We start from the raw sequence: 13,689 nt of genomic DNA, 5'->3' as shown, positions 1-13,689 counted from the left end.
AGTCCTGGGCCCTGCCTGGCCGCAGTGGAGAACCCAGCCCAGCCCGGCCAGGGTAAGGGGCCGTTAGCAGGAGCCGGAGGGGCTTCCCTCCCTCTGTGGACTAGAAGAAGGGGGGCCTAAGCCCAGCACCTGGCGTGGCCAAGTCCTGGGCTCCGAGAGCCGCTCCAGCCCTTATTCCCCTTGGGAGCTGAGCAAGGGGCTCGAAGCCCGCGGGTGCTCGGTGGGCCCTGCCACATGCTACTGAGCGGACTCCGCTTGCAGCCCTCAGCTGGAGCCCTGAGCCGGATGCCGCTGTGCAGCCTGGGTGCGTGGACGGGGAGGGAGCTGCCTGGGCTCCCAGAACTCTCCTCGAGGGCACTACCCCTGGGTTCCTCCGGTGCCCCTGGCTGGGGGCCGGGTTTACTGGCTCCCCCCTGCAGCCGCGCCCAGGCCTAGATCTCTGCCGACAGCAGGGCAAGGAGAAGCTGACGAATCAGGCCTGCCGGGGCCCAGGTGCGGCTCTGGAGCTGCCCCCGGCTGAGCGGGGTTCCCCACTGCGCCCAGCGGAGCAGGGCCGGGTTGAGTGGGGCGCTGCCCGAGAACAGGGCTCCCCTTCGTCAGGCACAAGACAAGCTGCACGCCGCCCGTTTACTGTTTATTCCACGGGAGCAGGGAACAGAGGCTGCGAAAGGCTGGCTCACCAGAGGGGGACGGGGCTGCGGGATGGCTCCCATAACAGGGCAGGGCGGACGCTAGAGCAGCTCACTGCCCCATGAGCACGGGAAGGTGAGCTGCTGCCCAAGGCACAAGGGGACAGCGGTGGGGCTGGGTAGGGGCGACAGGCACAGTGGCTTGGCTCCGGCCGTGCTTCCCCAAAGCGCTGGCCCCTTCCTTGGGGGAACGCCGGGGCCCTGCCCGCTGCAGCCGGGCCTGGGGGGAGCAGCCCCCCTACTTCTTCCACTCGTTCTTGTCGTAGTCCCACTTGGCAGAGAAGCCCTGAATGGGGTTCATGCGCATGTCCAGCATCCTCTTGACCTGGTACGCCTTCCACTCCTCCGTCAGGGTGTGCGGCTTCGGGGGGAACACTGGGGAGAGGGGAGAGTGTCCAGCCGGAGCAGCCTGGCTACCCCGCCTACCATGGCTGTGGCCACCGTATCCCCCCCCCGGGACTCGCCACCGATTTCACGCCTGGGCCCCTTCCCTCCCTGTTCACAGCTGGGCCGGGCCAGGGTCGTCACGGGCACCGGGCTGGTCCTGGCTCGGCCCTCGCCTCCTGTGGCCAGCAGCAAGCAGCGTGGGCTGACCCGGCTCGGCCGTGATTTCTCCCGCTGGTCCAAGGGCATCGGCTGCAGCCAGGGGCTGGCCCAGGCGCCCTCTGCTGGCTGGCTAGTGGCTTCCCCGGGTCGGGCTTGAGCGCGAACGTTTGCGGCGGATTTTGTCCCTGGTACCTTGGAGTCCCTGCTGCCCGCGTGCACCGAGCAGGGACTGGGGCTGCCCAGCTGGATCCCGGGCTCAGCTCTTGGCGCAGGCCCGGTTGGCTAGAAGTCTCCCAGCTGCGCTCTGCAGTGCAGTGCTAGCCCCGATCCTCGATGCCCCCTGCCCAAAGCCGGGGCCTCGGGCCTCAGCCCGTTCCACGCCCCACTGGTGCCCCACTGCCCCAGCCCTGGCTGGCTGGCAGCCGCACCAGCTCGGAGTGACGGGTCGGGTTCGTCCCGGCTCAGCAGGGGCAGGACGTTCCAGGTGGGACCCCCAGAGTAGTTATTCGAAGGGGGAGCCGCTACATGGGCAGTAGCTTGTCACTTCGGCCCCCCCCCTTACCGTAGACTCGCTGCCACCACACGACTAAGCCGGTGAAGCCGAAGAAGAGGAAGATGCCCCCGAACACCGTCTTCCATTCGTTGGAGGGCCTGTTCATCTCCGCAAAGGTCTGCTTGAACTTCAGGTGATAGACTAGCGAGAGGGGAGGGAGGCGAAGATGGCGCAGAAATCCCCAGCCCCCGCAGAGAGCCCATCCTCTAACCCACCCCGGGGCGGCCTGGCAGAGGGGGCGAGCGCAGATCAGCCTCAGCCCCAGTCTGCAAAGGGCGACGGTTTCTGGTGGACGCGAATGTCGGAGCCCCCTCGGGCCGTCAGCTGCTCCCCTCGCTAGTCCTGTGGCCGAGCCCCGTCCCACCCTGCCTTTCCCCCGGGACGCTGGATGCGTGGAACGGCTGGCTCTGGCAGGCCTGGGACAGCCGTTAACAGGCAGGGGGAGACGGGCCAAGCTCAGAGCATGACGCCAGCTGGGCAGGGAGCTGAAATCACAGCACGGGCTGGAGGAGCTGGGCAAAGCAGGAGTTGTAAGGGGCGGCTGCCCTGGCACCAGGGGCTTTCTCGCAGGGGCAGGGCAGCTGCACTGGGGCCAGCTGTCTGTGCTAAGTCCATCCATGGTGCTGGGCTGCTCCAGCCTGGCTTCCAGCAGGGGAAGCATGAAGCCCCAGGCCCAGAAGCCTGTTTTGGGGGGCTCCCGTCTCCGCTCTGATGCAGCTCCAGGTTGGGGCTCCCTCCACCTAGCCCTGGGCCGGGGGGCTGAGGCCAGCAGGGCCCAGCTGCACTAGTGCTGCTGCTGAGGGCTGAAAGCTGGGGACTGGTTTTGCTGCTGGAGAGTCGCTATTACGGTGGTGGGGAGAGAGAAACCCATCTGCCCCCAGCCGGCGGCCGACCCCTGCTGAGCAGGCTGCAGCGATCCGGGGGCAGGTCCGGGCTGTGCCACCGACAGGAGACGGGACGTGGGGTGAGGATGTCGCCCCTCGCCGCGGCAGCTTTGCAGGGGGTGGGTAGGGCCCGCCCACGGCACCGTCCATGATGGGCGGTTTCCCGGCCAGAGGTAAATGTCAGTGGTGTCACCGGGGGTGTGGGATCGGTCCCCCCCCCCCCCCCCCCACACTCTGCTGCCTGCAGAGCCGGACGTGGCAGCGCTCCCTGCAGCCGCACCGAGAGGCAGACGGGCTGGGCTCCCCTGCGTTGCTGGAAGCACCCGGCTCGGAGGGACCAGACTTGCTCACGGCCCCCCACTCAGCAGCAGGAACCTCAGCCTGCTCCCCATCCTGCAGCAGGGAGAGACACCCGGAGGTGGGGCTGTCTGGGCCCCCTCCCACTGCCAGAGCAGTTTGCATGGGAGAGGCAAGGCCTGTCCTTCCCCTGCCTAGTGAGAGCCAGGGAGCCCCTGCGCCGGGGCCCCTAGGAGCCAGGACGCCTCCGATTTCACGGGGAAGGGCTTATCTCACAGTCCCGGCTGCACTTTTCATGGCCATGAAATTGGCTTGGGTGGAGGCCGCTGGGACCAGCAGGGCCGGGGCCAGCGTCAAGCCGCTGCTGGCTGGGGTAGGGGAAGGGCCAAGGGGCAGGACGACCCTGGCAGTTGCTAGGCCGGTTCTGGGGACGTTTCAGGGCCGTGCTGCTGAGGGCTTGGGGCTGGGACAGAGCCAGATCCTGGCTGCGTGTGTCGCGCTCTTTGGGGTTCACCTCCCGCCCGTGCAGCCAGGTGTTCCAGCCCGGGGCAGCCTGCGGGGGTGCGCACCTGGGAGCCCCTGCTCTTGGCTGCAAGTTTGGTTCCAAGGTTCAGGTTGTCGGGGGGCAGCGCTCCCTGGGCCGAGCGCGGCTGCAGGCCGGTGCCGTGTTTGCTCACCCCCCTGACTAGGGCACTGACTTGGAACAGATTGAACTGTTTGCCAGCTGCCGGCTCAGGGCCGCGCGCTCCCCAGGAACGGCCGGTGGCTGGCGGCGTCTGGCTACTCTCGGGAGCGAGAATTCGGGGCCGACGCTCCAGCTGGGGGAGCAGCGGATTCAAGGCCTTAAAGCAGCCGGTTTGCCAGGCATGGCAGCGCCAGGCTGAGTGGAGAAGGCAAGTTACAAGGAGGCGGCGGGGCTGCTCCCTGGCTCTGACTTCTCAAGAGGCTTTGGAGCCTCAGCAACTTAACCCCCCTCTCCTCCCAGTTAAAACTGGGTTTGGTCCCGGCCCGGAGGCCTGGCCCTGGGGAGCTGAGATGACGGCGCCGGCTGATGTCAGCAGGCTTGGGGAGGCCGCAGCTTGCAGGGTGGGGCTCAGGGCGAGGGGTGGCGGGAGGGAATCCAGTTCTGCATGTGCCAGGGCCGTTCACCGTCAGTATCCTGGGGCAGCTCGCGGGGATCCCAGGATGCTTGGCAGCGAGTTCAGGGGCGGACTTGCCTGCCTTTCAATGGGGCAGGCCGGCAGGAAGGCGGCTGGGCAGATCCCTGGTGCTGTGGTCAAGAGGGGAAGGTTCGGGTTGCCCTGTGTGCAGTGGGTGGGCTGGTTGGACCGTCTGACTCCCCCAGTGCCTCTGGGTCCCAGCCCTGGGCCGCGTGGGGCAGCAGCTCTCACCCCGCAGTTCCCAGCAGTCAGAAAGCCCCTCGACCAGGCTCTCCTGCCCCCAGCCCACCCCTGGGAGCAACGGGGCACCTGGCTTTGGAGGCCCTGGGTGCAGCAGCAGCCCCCTCCCTCTGCCCCAGACGCAGGCTGCTCCGTCCCCAGGCAAGCCCCCAGCCTGCAGGCAGGAGCTGGAGGCTGCCCAGAGAGGACAGGGGAGGTAACTGACCAGACCCCCTGCACCTCAACGCCTCCAGTGCCATGACCTCCCCCCTCTCCTGGGCCCACCCCAGCAACAGGGCCTCCGCCCCCGCCTGCTTACGGGCCACTTTCTCCTCGTTGCTCAGCTGCTTCCAGGACCCCTTCTCCTTCTCCTTCAGGGCCTTCTGCTCGGCGCCCAGCTCCTGCTGGTAGGGGACGTCGGGGAGCGGGGAGCTGCGCTTGTCGTAGTAGTGGGGCACCGACATGTCCTCCTGAGTCACCACTGGGGAGCGAGAAGATGGCAGCGTCCGGCCTCGGCAAAGCCCCAGCGCAGCCCTGCTGCTGCCCCGGTGCCCCCCATTCCCCTGGGCGGGTCAGTGTTCGGGGCTCGGCACAGCGTCACCGCAGGCCTGGCCCAGGTCCTGTTCCCCTGCTCGGGCTGAGCGAGAGGCCCCCAGCAGCTACTAACCGGACAGGCCCTGAGGGGTTAACAGGGGTCACCAACCAGGAGATCGGGATCGACAGGGAGAGCTCGGCGCCACTGACAGGCGATCCTGACTGGTTTGGCCAAGAGGCTACAAGCCCAGCACTTCAGCTGCCCCTCCCCGGGAGCCTCCTGCTTGCGGTGCAGAGCAAGGAAGGGACAGGAGGGTGCCAATGGCAGGGAGCCCCCCTCCAGCCTGTAGTCCATCCCCACAGAGCAGAGAGGGGGCACAACAGGGCTTGGGAGGGAGTTTGCTGGCTGCCTTGAGAGGGGGGCAGGGCCAGGGCAGGGGTGAACCTGCCTTAGCCCCGTGGCCCCCCACCCAGGGGCCACCTGGGGTCAGCAATATCCAGCTGGAGCCAGCGCTGATCCCCTGCCCCAGTCATGAACCCCCCCCTGCACCCCAAGCCCCTGCCCCAGGCTCAGCTCCGAGCCCCTCTCACACTCCACATCCCTAAGCCCCAGACCGGAGCCTGCACCCCAACCCGCTGCCCCTGCCTGGTGAAAGGGAGGGAGGGAGGAGGGGCGGGGCCCGAAGGGGGCGGGGCCAGGGTGTTTGGGTTTGAGGTGGATCCTGCATTGCACTTAAATTCAGAAAGTGATCCCCTGCTCAAACAGGCTGGAGACCCCTGGGCTAAGGGGGTAAAACAAGCCGCTGGTTGTGGAAAGTGGGGACTGGTGCCACCTGGTGGATGCACTGGGGACAGCGCGTCCCAGATCCCCCAGGTGCCTGGCAGGGGACAGAGAACTGGGCTTGTGACTCATTTCCTCTTCTTTCCCCTGGTGCTTCCCTGGGGAGGCTGCCAGTGCGGCGGGAAAGGGGGTAACATATTGCAGCAATGGCGAACGCGTCCGATGCCTTTTTTGGTTTAGTTTTCACCATGCAAGTGAGCAGCGAGTGGGCGACCTAACCCCGCGAACATCAGGGCATGCGGGGAGGGAGCGAACCGAAAATACCAAAAGAGCAAATTTAGATTTACGGGGACAAGTTCGATGACTTCACGTCAGCCGGGCCGGCTGGAATTCCCCCTTGAATACTCATGGGACTGGCTGAAGAGATCTCCAAGCCACTGGCAGTACTCTCCGAGAAATGGGGGAGGATGGAAAAGAGCTAAAAAAGGATGAAGAAAGGGCAAAAAAAATTAAATAAATAAAAAGAAGGCGGCAGACAAGCCAGGGAATTATAGAGCAGCCAGCTTAACTTCCCGGCCAGAAAGATAACAGAGCAACCAACCCATCAACCAATCGGTAACTGACCAGAAGAAAACAAGGTGACAACACATTTTTGTCAAGAACAAACCATGTCAAATCAATCTCACACCCCTCTGTGTCAAGGTGACAGGCCTAGGGAGCAGGGGAACGCAGCAGAGATGATACTGTTTGGCTGTAACACAGCTTTTGATACTGTCTCTTATGAGCCGTCTTAAACTAATGAGAGAAACAGCCAAGATGAACCAGCTGTAAGGTGGGTGCTTGGAAACTCCTGCTGGAGCATGGGTTTGCATTAAGGATGTTCAATTTCAATTAATCAACAAATAGAATAGTCGGTGCAATTTGCATCGACTATTCAATTAGTCGATAAGGGCACCTCTGCCTTTGACATGTAGCAAGGGGCCTGCCGGTTGTTGTAAGTTTGCAGATGATACCAAGCTGGGAGGGGTTGCGACTAATCTGGAGGATAGAGTAATTCAAAATGATCTGGACAAATTGGAGAAATGGTCTGAGGTAAACAGGATGAAGTTTAATAAAGACAAATGCAAAGTGCTCCACTTAGGAAGGAACAATCAGTTTCACACACACAGAATGGGAAGCGACTGTCTGGGAAGGAGTATGGCAGAAAGGGATCTAGGGGTTATAGTGGACCACAAGTTGAATACGAGTCAGCAGTGTGATGCTGTTGCTAAAAAAGCAAACATGATTCTGGGCTGCATTAAGAGGTGTGTTGTGAGCAAGACACGAGAAGTCATTCTTCTGCTCTACTCTGCGCTGGTTAGGCCTCCGTTGGAGTATTGTGTCCAGTTCTGGGCACCGCATTTCAAGAAAGATGTGGAGAAATTGGAGAAGGTCCAGAGAAGAGCAACAAGAATGATGAAAGGTCTAGAGAACATGAGCTATGGAGGAAGGCTGAAAGAACTGGGCTTGTTTAGTTTAGAAAAGAGAAGATTGAGGGGGGACATGAGAGCCATTTTCAGGTATCTAAAGGGGTGTCACAAGGAGGAAGGAGAAAACTTGTTCATCTTGGCCTCTGAGGATAGAACAAGAAGCAATGGGCTTAAACTGCAGCAAGGGAGGTTGAGGTTGGACAGTAGGAAAAAGTTCCTAACTGTCAGGGTGGTTAAACACTGGAATAAATTGCCCAGGGAGGTTGTGGAATCCCCGTCTCTGGAGATATTCAAGAGCAGGGTAGATAAATGTCTAGCAGGATGGTCTAGACAGTGCTGGGTCCTGCCATGGGGGCAGGGGACTGGACTCGATGACTCTCGAGGTCCCTTCCAGTCCTAGAGTTCTATGATTCTATGAAAGGCGGAAGCGCTGCGGGACGCCCGGGGCCAGTGGGGGACTCAAGCAGTTGCCATTTTCCCACTCCCTCCCCACAGAGACAGTACTGGGGGGAACCAGCTTTTAAGCCGGCTCCCCCCAGCACTGGCTCCTGCCCCCACGCCCCCGCTGCCTCTCCCTGTTAGTCGACTAGTCGCTTACACCCCTAGTTTGCATTCCGGCTGGAAGGGCATGTTGAGAGGGTCCCGCGGGGGTCTGGGGTTCTAGTCAATATCGTCAGCGGTGATTTGGATAACGGCATAGACAGCACAGGAGCAAGTTTGTGGATGACACCCAACAGGGAAGGTTGCAAGTGATTTGGAGAACAGGGTTGGAATTCAAAATGACCTTGACTAACAGGAGAAACGACCTGAAATAAACAGGATGAAATTCAATAAGGACGACTACAGCACACTCCACTGAGGAAGGAACAATCTGTTGCACACACGCAGACTGGGAAAGCAAAAGACAGGACTATGCAGCACTTTAAAGACTAACAAGATGGTTTAGTAGGTGAGGAGCTTTCGTGGGCCAGACCCACTTCCTCAGATCAAATAGTGGAAGAAAATTGGCACAACCATAGATACCAAAGGATACAATCAAACAAATGAACACATATGAAAAGGACAAATCACATTTCAGAACAGAGGGGGGTTGGGGGGGAGGTAAATGTCTGTGAGCTAATGATACTAGAGGTGATAATTGGGGAAGCTATCTTTGTAATGGGTAAGATAATTAATGTCTTTGTTTAGACCTAGGTGTAAAGTGTGGAATTTAAGCATGAATGACAGTTCAGAGGATTCTCTTTTAAGTCTGGTGTTCTGTTCTGAAATTTGATTTGTCCTTTTCGTATGTGTTCATTTTTTTGATTGTATCCTTTGGTATCTATGGTTGTGCCAATTTTCTTCCACTGTTTGATCTGAGGAAGTGGGTCTGGCCCACGAAAGCTCATCATCTAATAAACCATCTTGTTAGTCTTTACAGTGCTACATCGTCCTGTCTTTTGCTTCAGCTACACCAGACTAACACGGCTCCATTTCTATTACTTTTCAGAATGGGAAAGGTCTGCCTAGGAAGGATACTGCAGAAAGGGATCTGGGGTCACAGTGGATCACAAACTAAATACAAGTTACTAGTGTGATACTGTTGCAAAGACCATTCCGGGCTGTATTCGCAGAAGTGTTGTGACATTGGAAAAGGTTCAGAAAAGGGCAACAGAAATGAGGGGTTTGGAACAGCTGCCATCTGAGAAGAGATTATTAAAACTGGGACTTTTCAGCTTAGGAAAGAGGAGACTAAGGGGGGATATGATCGAGGTCTATACAATCCTGACCAGTGTGGAGAAAGTGACTAAGGAAAAGTTATTTACTTGCTCCCATAACATAAGAACTAGGGGTCACCCAATGAAATGAATAGGTTGCAGATTTAAAACAAACAAAAGAAAGTTTTTCTTCATATAATGCACAGTCAACCTGTGGAACTCCTCGCCAGAAGCTGTTGTGACGACGAGGACTTTAACAGAGTTCAAAAAAGAACTAGAGAAATTCATGCATGAGCAGGAATGGTGTCTCTAGGCTCTGTTTGTCAGAAGCTGGGAGTGAGCGAAGATTCCCTGTTCTGTTCTCTCCCTCTGGGGCACCTGGCATTGGCCACTGTGGGCAGACAGGACACTGGGCTAAAGGGACCTTTGTCCAGATCCAATCTGGCCGTTCTGATGTTCTTAAGAAGTGATTCTTCCACTCAGCTGATAAGGCCTCAGCTGGAGTTTTGTGTCCAGTTCTGGGCACCGCACTTCGGGGGAGATTAAAGGATTAAAGAAAACCAAGGCGGATGAAGGACGATTGAAACAACCGAGTTTGCTTAGTCCCGTGAGAGACCGAGCGAGCATCTGATAACAGCAAGTTTCAAGCACAGAGAAGGGTGTTTCAAGGAGGAGGGTGATAAATTGTTCTCCCTAACTACTGAGGCCAGGACAAGAGGCAATGGGCTTGAACTGCAGCCAGGGTGGCTAAGGCTGGACACTAAAAAAACTTCCGGTCGGGGTAGCTAGACTCCAGAACAAATTACCCAGGGGGCCGAGGAATCTCCCTCCTTGGAGGTTTTTACGGCCGCTCAGACAGCCCCTGTCCGGGATGGGCTGAGTCCTGCTGCAGGGCAGGGTGCTGGAGTGGATGATTTTCCCTGAGTCTGGGGGAGTGCAAAGGAGGCGGGGAGCCAGTCGACTCTTTAACAAAGACTTTCTTTCTCCCAAGCGTGTCTTAGTAGCACAGTCAATGGCTTTGTCTACACTCGCAGCTTCTTGCGCCAGAAATATGCAAATGAGCCTAAGCGTGGAATATCGCCGAGCCTCATTTGCATACCTAACGAGCCGCCATTTTGCGGAAGAGGAGCTGTCTACACAGCCCCTTCTTGCGCCACAAAACCCCTCCTGCGCAACGCCGCTACGCCGATCACTTTTCAGGAAGAACGGCGTTGCGCAAGAGGGGTTTTGTGGCGCAAGAAGGGGCCGTGTAGACAGCTCCTCTTCCGCAAAATGGCGGTTCGTTAGGTATGCAAATGAGGCTCAGTGATAGTCCACGTGTAGCCTCAATTTGCATATTTCTGGCCCGAGAAGCCACGAGCGTAGACGTAGCCAATGTGCGCTGCACGCCTGACGAGAGCTCCCTCTCCGCAGGGCGGCCCGGCTCCATCGTGGGGAGGCATCTCCAGCCTCCTTGGCCAGACAGGCCCCGAATTCCACCGGCAACAGACGTGGAGGGACGAGTAAAGGCCACGGCCATGGCCACGGCCCTCTCTCTCCAGCACAGAGAAGGGCCCAGCGCCCGGGGACCCTTCCCCGGCACGGGCCCCGAGGCTGGTCTCTGCGCGAGGTCCCGGGGGCGAGGCGGAGCCGGGACGCCACCACAGCCGGGGAGCAGGACGGACCCTCCTCCCCCTCCCCCGTCCCGCTGGCGGAAAGAATCGCAAGTCGCTGCCACAGACGGGCATGTTTGAGCAACGTGCCGTCGGAGAATCCACCGGAGCCAGCGCCGGCCCGCGGGCCGAAAGTCGGGTTCCACTGAGGTCAGTGGCAAAGCCCCGCAGACGTCAGTAGAGCCGGGGGTTCCGCCAGGCCTGGGGGGCCGGGCCGGGGGGGAGCAGCCCGAGACCCCAGCCGGGTTTGAGAGAACGTGGTCCTTGTGTGAGCCACGATTCGGGGTGACGCCCCCTGGGCCTGGGCCTGGGCCTGGGCGGGGCTCGGAGACCCAGTGCCCGGCTCGACGCCCAGCCCCATGCAGGGGTCAGGAGGGAATCGCCGCAGCGCAGGGGTCCCAGGGGTCTGCACTGGCCTGCGTCAGTGGAGCCGGGCTCGGCTGCAGGGCGTGGATGTCGGGGGCCCCAGCCCTGCGGTTTCCCAGCCCTGCCGGTGCGAGCCAGCTGGCCGGAGCCAGCCGCGGGGCCTTAGCTGCAGGGGCAGCCCTGGGGCAGGCGTCTGGCCTCTGGCGTGGCAGCAGCCGGGACTGGGGCAGGCGGCGTGGGAGGGCCCGTGGGCTGGGCCGTTCTCAGCGCGCACGTGAGAAATAAATACATGACTGGAGATTGCCTGTCTCCTAGAACTGGAAGGCGCCCTGCTCCCTCCTGCGCCTGGCATGGAAACCTGACCCGGTGGGGCTGCCCCACGTCGCCCCAGAGACCGGCCGGGGGGGGACAGGGATGGGCTCCCGCAGCCCAGAGCTGGCTCCAAGGGGGGTCCGGCCGGGGAGGGTCTTACCGTGCCCGCTGTGGTCATGGGCTGCCCTGACACTGGCCACGCCCAGGACGCCTCTTCTGGCCAGGATGCCCCCGCGCAGGGCCGGCAGCGACAGCATCTGCTGGGGCAAAGCAGGGGGGCTCTGTCAATGGGCGAGGGGGGAGCACCCGCCGGCCGCCCCCGGGGCCAGCTCCCGGCTGTCCCTGGCCAGAACGCAGCCTGCCTCGGATCCAGCATCTCGCCACCCGCCCAGCCCCACGGCCCTCAGCGGCCACGGCGCCCCGGGATGGCCGTGGGCTGGAAGGCCGCCACGGCACCACGTGGACTGGCCCTGCACTCGGGTCCTCCCCCGCCCCATCAGCAGCTTGAAAAGCCTGGGGCTGCAGAGCCTGGGGGCTGCCCCCTGGTGGCAGGGGAGGGTGGGGCCGTCCCTGGTGCTGTCCGGCACAGAGAGCTCCTGACCTGGTCCCTAGAGCAAAGGGGGAGGATCCTGAACCCCCTTCCCGGGGTCAGAGTCCCGACCCCCCTTCCCAGGGGCAAGGACACGAGCAGCCTCCCTGGGAACTGGCCCAGGACTGAGCCGGGGCACCTGGGTTCTGTTCTTGGCTTTGTCGTTGATGCATTGGGTGACTTCGTTCGCCCCCCGCACCGTGCCTCAGTTTCTCCATCAGTTTCTCCTCGGTGGGGTGTTGGGCGCATTGGCCTTTGCGAAGGGCCCACAGAGGCCTGGTGGAGGCTGCCAATGGGCCCCTGCAGCGCCAGCCTAGCCCGCGAGCGCGTTGCCAGGCCCGGTGGAGGGGCCAGCTTTGTAGAGCATTTGTTGCCTTCATTGCAAACAGCTCAGCCCGGCCCCACCAGCCTCCTTCTCCTGTATCTACCAGGCCGCTCTGCCTCCGGCTTGCTCCCCTGCCGGCGCCGGTCTCTGGCCCGGCTCCTGGGGCCCGGAGGGCAGCTGCTGTGCCCGTGCTCCGCTGGGCAGGCGGGGATCTGGCTACAGGGGCAGCTGCCACCGAGGTGCCATGCGGCCAGTTTGCCCAGGATCGTGCCTGGGCTGCGGTAGCTGGGCTGGGCACCCGGCAGCTGGCCGGTCGTATGGCCCAGGGCAAGCCCACACGTCCTGGGTTTCGTACCCTGCCTGCCATGGAGCCGGCCTGGCGCTAGCCATGCCCGGGGCACCCAGGCTGCAGAGCTTGGCACTTGCTGCCACTGCCCAGCCCCGGCGAGGGCTCCAAGCCCAGCTGGCTCAGCCCCGAGGCGACGGGGACTCGGCAGGGCCCGTCCTGTGTGACCTCTACCAGCAGGCCAGGCTCAGCCACATGCGCAGTGGGACAGGCCAGCCTGCGGGCGCCGGCCCCCAGCCCTCGGCCAGCGCTAGGGGCTGCTCCCACCCGGGGGGGGGTCCCCGGCTGCACTAGGTGCCGACATCAGAGCAGAAGGGGTCCCCCCCATGCTTTGAGTGCAGGGGCACCTAGGAAGCGCCTTTGGGCCTGGGGAGTTACAGAGCCCCCCGCCCCGGCCTAGGGAGCAGCCCCAGGCCCCCTTCCCCAGCTGCGACGGGGGCGGGGGCCAGGCAGCAAGAGGCAGCTTTGCAGGCGATTCCCCCCCAGCCGTGCAGCCGAGCGCTGCCCATCACCCCCCCCAGAGGGCCCCGCCGCGGACCGAAGAGCAGCTGGAGCAGAGGCCGGAGCTGCGCGTCCCTGCCCCGAGCCCCAGCGACCCCTCCGCTGTCCGCCCAGCCCCGGCAGCGCACGGCTGCGGATCCCCGGCCCGTACTCACGGCAGGACGAGGCCGGGCAGGCTGCAGCCAGCTGGGAAATGGAGGCAACAGGCGTCCCGAAGTGCAGCCTGCGCTGGGCTCTGGGCACGGGGCCAGGGGAGACTCTTATTCTAGCAGGACAGCGCTGCAGACGTGGGATTGTGGGAGAACGTCCCACCCGGCAGCCCCCTCCCCTGCCCCCCAGCGTGCGGCCCCCTCCCCTGCCTCCACCCCCCCGGAACCCCCCTGGCCGAGCCCTTCAGGCGGGGGCGGCAGGGCTGTGTGGGCTGGAATGGATCCCTCTGGCAGGGGGCCAGTTCCCAGACAGACGCCCCTGGCAGCCCGGAGCCGGAGGCGCCATAAGAGTCCTGGACACAGATGGCTTGGGCAGAGGAGGAAGGGAGGGCCATGGAGCCAGGCTGCAGAGCCACAGAGCTGACAGCCTGGGGCGGGCAGGGGAGGAAGGGGGGGGCAGCTGGCGGGTGATGGAGCCCGGCTGCGGCGCTGCACAGCTGACACAGGCAGGGGGGCAGCTGGAGGGTGATGGAGCCAGGCTGTGGAGCCACAGAGCTGACACAGCCTGGGGCAGGAAGGGGGGGCAGCTGGAGGGTGATGGAGCCAGGCTGCGGAGCCAC

General features: G+C 62.2%; 1 protein-coding gene across 2 annotated transcripts; it reads right to left on the bottom strand.

The window, feature by feature from the left end:
• Nucleotides 1-621: 621 nt before the first annotated feature.
• COX4I2 (cytochrome c oxidase subunit 4I2) lies at nucleotides 622-13,248 on the bottom strand. 2 transcript variants are annotated; one of them, XM_075900869.2, is made up of 5 exons: nucleotides 13,076-13,248; nucleotides 11,320-11,416; nucleotides 4,668-4,829; nucleotides 1,798-1,929; nucleotides 622-1,064 (listed from the first exon to the last, which is right to left on the bottom strand). In XM_075900869.2, exons 2-5 carry the CDS (start codon nucleotides 11,414-11,416, stop codon nucleotides 928-930), a joined length of 528 nt encoding a protein of 175 aa, XP_075756984.2. In that variant the 5' UTR covers nucleotides 13,076-13,248; the 3' UTR covers nucleotides 622-927. The 2 variants fall into 2 exon arrangements, with proteins under 2 accessions (XP_075756984.2, XP_075756983.2); XM_075900868.2 differs by lacking the exon at nucleotides 13,076-13,248 and adding an exon at nucleotides 12,429-12,544.
• Nucleotides 13,249-13,689: the final 441 nt, after the last annotated feature.

This window comes from Pelodiscus sinensis, chromosome 17 (assembly GCF_052426305.1).
Source record: "Pelodiscus sinensis isolate ZL-2025 chromosome 17, ASM5242630v1, whole genome shotgun sequence".
Lineage (NCBI taxonomy): Eukaryota > Metazoa > Chordata > Testudines > Trionychidae > Pelodiscus > Pelodiscus sinensis.
The sequence above is the reverse complement of the archived record's forward strand: the minus strand, read 5'-3'. Positions and strand labels throughout refer to the sequence as shown.

Excerpts from the sequence above, each read along its gene's own strand:
- COX4I2 (XM_075900868.2), bottom strand. Across the intron at positions 1,930-4,667 it reads CAACGAGGAGAAAGTGGCCC|TCTATCACCTGAAGTTCAAG; the intron begins GTAAGCAGGCGG and ends CCCTCTCGCTAG. Across the intron at positions 1,065-1,797 it reads GTGGTGGCAGCGAGTCTACG|TGTTCCCCCCGAAGCCGCAC; the intron begins GTAAGGGGGGGG and ends CCCTCTCCCCAG.